General features: G+C 34.7%; 1 protein-coding gene across 1 annotated transcript; it reads left to right on the top strand.

Annotated features, from left to right (window-relative positions):
• Positions 1-675: 675 nt before the first annotated feature.
• LOC112502944 (stress response protein NST1-like) lies at positions 676-4,618 on the top strand. The gene is made up of 2 exons (XM_025106978.1): positions 676-879; positions 3,950-4,618. Exons 1-2 carry the CDS (start codon positions 676-678, stop codon positions 4,616-4,618), a joined length of 873 nt encoding a protein of 290 aa, XP_024962746.1.
• Positions 4,619-5,099: the final 481 nt, after the last annotated feature.

Raw genomic sequence — 5,099 nt, 5'->3', positions numbered from 1 at the left:
CTGGTGATGAGGAAGATGAAGGTAAAGATGAAGACGATGAAGATGATGATGACTCTTCAACCCTTCCTGACGCTGGAAAAGATCGGTGGTCATGATGATAAAGACGATGATGACGACGACTTCACCATTCAATACCACAAACTTGCCAGCACTCTGAAAGGAGTCTCTCTCAAGGATTCTTCATCCCAGGGGGAGAAAGAAAAGAAAAAGAGAAAGAGACTTCCACAAAGAATCAGAACACCTCCTCCAAAGACAAAGGTGTTGCTGAAGAATGAAATCTAAAATTTCTCTTCAAACCTTTCCTCAAGAACACACAAAACCCTCCAGGTTTACAATCGTCACTTCTTTGTTTCAAATCTATTTTTTATCCCTTCTACTACCTGTGGTCGTCTAGAGGAATGGGTACCTAAAAACCCAACTTCTAGTGTTCCTAGTGACCAACCGATGACTCGGCTTAAGGAGTCACTCGACCTAACTAGAGTAAAAATTCTTTTTCGTACCTCTAGTTGTGGTGAGTTTGACTTCCTTAGTGAAGCTGAAAGACTCGAAGCACTCAAGGCTGAGGAAGAACTCTGTATTCAACAATAACAGACTAAGGACAAACTCATGCTGGCCAAGTCTCTTGCTACTCAAGTTCTTCTAAAGAAATCGTCTAAAATGATGGTGAACGCTGTCATGGCCCAAGCTAAATTGCTTTCAATTGCAGAAGCTGAACGTGAAAAAGCAATGAAGTTGAACGACCGAGACAGGAAATGGAGTGAAGATCATTTAAATAAGAGAATAAGTCCTCATCGCATCTCAAGCGTCACAATCAATGGACGAATGAAATATGGTGGACTTCTCATCTCCATGCTCATCTCTAAAGACAACCTTGAAGCTGTTACTAAGTGTCCTTCCTACCTTGAACAATACGGATACAGTGAATGGCTAGAAATTCGCTAAGCCATTCAGCACTCAAAGTCAAGGCACAAACTAATAATTGAAGATATCTACAGCAAGCTGATCAAGAAGATGTTCAAATTCGTTGTTGTACTTACAAAGATGTTAGGATTGATTTTCAGTGTTAATTGTATTCGTCTTGAAAAGATAAAATTGTCTATAATTAAATAGACATCGTGTTTGACTTTTCCAGTGACTTTGACTTTGACTTTGACTTTGAGGATTATTGTTTGACCCTATATATTGATTAGTCTTAGTGTAATTTTAGATGTATGAACTCAATTGTAAAATCTTACGTCTATTGAAAGGTTGACCAAGTTTGACATATTCACTCAACTCTCCTCTCATTGTATTCTTGAAGATTATCAAATCTGCCATGGAATATTGAAGATTATGAAGATTGATCTTAAAGTGACCTATCAATTGGTATCAGAGCAGATTGTGCATGAAATCAAGAAAAGAAATCAGTGTGTTTTGAAGAATTTTTAGAAGAAATTTTATGGATTTTTTTGTGTTCTTCATCTTGTTCTTCGTGTTCTTTTTTTTCTTTGAATTTGATCCAATTTTTTTTAAAATTTTGTGTTTTTGTGATCAAATTTTGCGTAATCTTTTAATGAATCTTTGTTATACACAAAGATTTATATTTTAATCATTGATTTTCGAGTTTTTGGTGAATTTTTTGTGTTTTTGAAAAAAAATTTGTTCTTGAAAATTTTGTGAAAAATCTGTTTTTGATCCATTTTTTTTTTATTTCTCTTACTGTTTTTGTGTTTTTTGATTTTTTTTTTTGTTTTGATCTTAAATCGCTCAAGGCCCAACAGTTTTGGCCCAGCTGATTTTGGACTTTAAATCACCTAAATCGCGTAACAGCTTCATCTATCTTCTAAATCGGACAAAGGCACAAGCGATTTCTCTATAAATCGCTCAACACCCTACACGATTGTCTTCATCGCTCAACAAGGCTCATCCGATTTACAATCTCTACTGTCACAGCTTGGTCGATTTCAAGACTTAAGCCACATACAGGTTTGGTCGATTTCAACGTTTATCGCACAACCTTGCATCCGATTTAACATCTACCTCTGACGAAGACAAGCGATTTCAAAATTTATCGCAGACGTCCTTATCGATTTAAAGGTTCATATATCGCACAGGTTCTTCTTGTAGCAATCGGTTTCATCATCTTCTTCCTAAATCGTTCATCGCTTCATCCAATTTGAGTTTAATCGCACAACAGTCTGTTTGATTTTGCTATCAATCGCAGATTTCCAGTTTCAATTTCATCTAAATCGTTCCTTCCTTGTTCGATTTAAGAAATCGCTTGCGTTCATTTGGATTTGATTTTGAAAATCTCTAAATCACTTATCACTCTGTCCGATTTTACATAAATCGGACACCATATTATCAGTTGTCTAAATCGCATACTTCTGTTTTGTCTCAACATAAATCAGACACAGGCTTAGTAAGTGATCACCTTGACAAAGCTAGCAAAGGAGGAAAAGCTGGATCCTGTTGTGGGAAGGCAGCCACAAATCGAAAAAGCTACTCAAATTTTGGGCCGGCTTGTCTTATTGGAGGTTTGATCATATTTGAGATTAATCGGATTCAAGCTTGTCCGTATTTCATATTCTTTGAAGCACAATGCTTTGACCGAGTTCAAGCCTACATCGTTCATCTCACCAGGCAGATTTCATATTAGGCGGACTTGGTTAGTTTGATTTTGGATAGGTATGTGGGATGAGGTGAATAAAGATGAAGTGAAGTGTATTATGTGGTGCAATAGAGGAATTGGGAACAATGATTGATGTAATGTTGTAAGCTTATTATCGGCACCGTTATAAGCAGTTTTTTTCCTTATCCAAACACCATAAAACAGCTTGTCAGACTGAAATAAGTTAAAAAACAACTTTTATAGGCAATCTCAAACACCCCCTCAGATGAGGAATTTGTTGTGTTTGATGTTATATCAAGAAAAATATTTGAGTCTGGATTTACACAGAGACAACTTGAATTACTCTCATTAGCAGGCAGATTACCATTGAAACAGAAAATAGGTGTAGAAGAAGCTGTGGTAGGGTTTGAGGAAGATAAAATAAAGTTCTATCAAATTCAAGTAATATCGCTCAAAGGACAGTTGGATTTGAATTTTCTCATCTGCAATTTCATTCAAATCGCACAGCCAGGCATCCTATTCATAAGTGGCACAGAATCCTCAACGGTAGCAGCAGAAGCAGTAGAGGAAGAGTTGGTTAAATTCTCGGACTGGAAAGACCCAAATGTCGCATTAGTTTTCAAGCTTGGCCGGATTTAAGGTTTCTCGCTCACAGGAACTGTTTTGATCAATTACTCGTCTCAAGGAACTAGTGTCTGATTTTGACTTTTCTCAGTCAACCAAGATATAGGTTTAGACGTATTTTGGACGATTTTGGACTTGATCATTTTGTTTGGGCTTGATCCATATTGGACCTTATTGTATATTTTAGCCCATTGTTTTTCTTTAGCCCATTTTTTTTGTTTTCATCTAAGGGGTGTAGAACTGTTTTTTCTTGGGTCACTTTTTTTTTTGACCCTACATTGACAATTTTTTTTCTTTCATTTTTGGATCACTTTTTAATTGAGATTTAACTGATTTTATCTATTTTGAACTGTTTTTTAATCTGTTTTTTTTCTTTCATTTTTGGATCACTTTTTAATTGAGATTTAACTGATTTTATCTATTTTGAACTGTTTTTAATCTGTTTTTTGGTTTGCTTTGGACTGTTTGAGAATTTTGAACTGTTTTGCATTGCGTAAACTGTTTCTTATCAGTCTTAAATCTTTTTTTTTACTGTTTTCAACAGTTTTTGATTGTTTTTACTGATATTTTTATAGTTTTTCCGTCGATTTTCTATTTTCTCAACAAATTTTGAGTTTTCTGATTGTTTTTGAGCTTATTGATTGTTTTTTATTTCTTTTGATTGATTTTACAACATTAGATTCTTTGTTGATCAATCTGATTTTAAAATGGCAGTTTCTTTTGAGAGGGAGAATAGAGAGAGAGTTAAGAGTTAAAGTTTCTGAATTCGAAAAGTGCGTGAAGGATTTTAAGGAAAAATATGTGATTGTGTTTCTTGAAATTCACGCTAATTTGGAATGGGCTAAAGAGTTGAAACAAGATCTTGAAAAATCTAAAGAGGAAAAGGAATATCTTCAAGTGAAAATTGATGTATTACTTGGAAATGCTTATGATTTCAGAAGGAGTCGAAGAACAGACTTTGAACAGTTAAAGGAAAATTCTGGGTTGAAATCTACAATTCATGAGCTGGAAAAGACTTTGGAATCTGAAAGAAAAGAGTCAGATGAAGAAGCAATAAAGCAAAGCAAAATTGAGCAAGAACTGGTAAATAAAATTCGTAAAGCTGAGTTTGAACTGAATGCTGAGAAGAACTCTCAAGGAAATAAGAATAAAGAGTTTGAGGAGTTAACAGAGAAACTTAGTAAATCTGAGAGTGAATTGACTAGGGAAAGAAATTTATTGAAAAAGAAGAAAGATGAGATAATAGAAGCTAAAAAAAATTGGATACTGAAAAGGAAGATTTTGGAGAAAGAAAAGGAAAAGATGATAGAAGTTGAAAAGAAATTTGGTGTTGAACGCATATCTTATGAAAATAAGATAAACTCTCTAGAGCTGAACGCGTAAATGCTTTTAAATCAGATCTATGATTTTGAGCAGCTGATTATCTTGGAACGAGCCAAGATAGATAAAGAAAAGAACGACATCAGAGAAGAATGTCTGAGCCAGAATCAGAAATTGTCTGACAGCATTGCTCAAAACCAGAAAGCTTTAAATGAAGAGAAGAAACAATTTGCGCTTGAAAAGAGAAATACTGCAATGAAATATACATCAATAGCTAAAGAGCTTCCTGAAAAGAAAGAGTGGCTCGACATCGCTTCTGAAAATGAGAAAAACAGCTCAGATGAAAAGAGAAGAGAGTTTGATAATCATAAGAAGAAATTTGAGAAGTTGAAGGAGTTAAAAGGTAAACTTCTGGATACTTCAAAAAAATTGTCTGATCTGAAGACAGAACTTGAAACTGAAGAAAATAAGAACTGAACTCAAAGAGAAGTATGATTTAGTTGTTGTTGAACGAGACCAGCTTTTAAAGAAAGTCAAAGACATT

This window comes from Cynara cardunculus, unplaced genomic scaffold, assembly GCF_001531365.2.
Source record: "Cynara cardunculus var. scolymus isolate 2C unplaced genomic scaffold, CcrdV1 Un_Scaffold_2215, whole genome shotgun sequence".
Classification (NCBI taxonomy): domain Eukaryota; kingdom Viridiplantae; phylum Streptophyta; class Magnoliopsida; order Asterales; family Asteraceae; genus Cynara; species Cynara cardunculus.
Note: the sequence above shows the minus strand (reverse complement) of the source record. Positions and strands in the feature narration are given on the sequence as shown.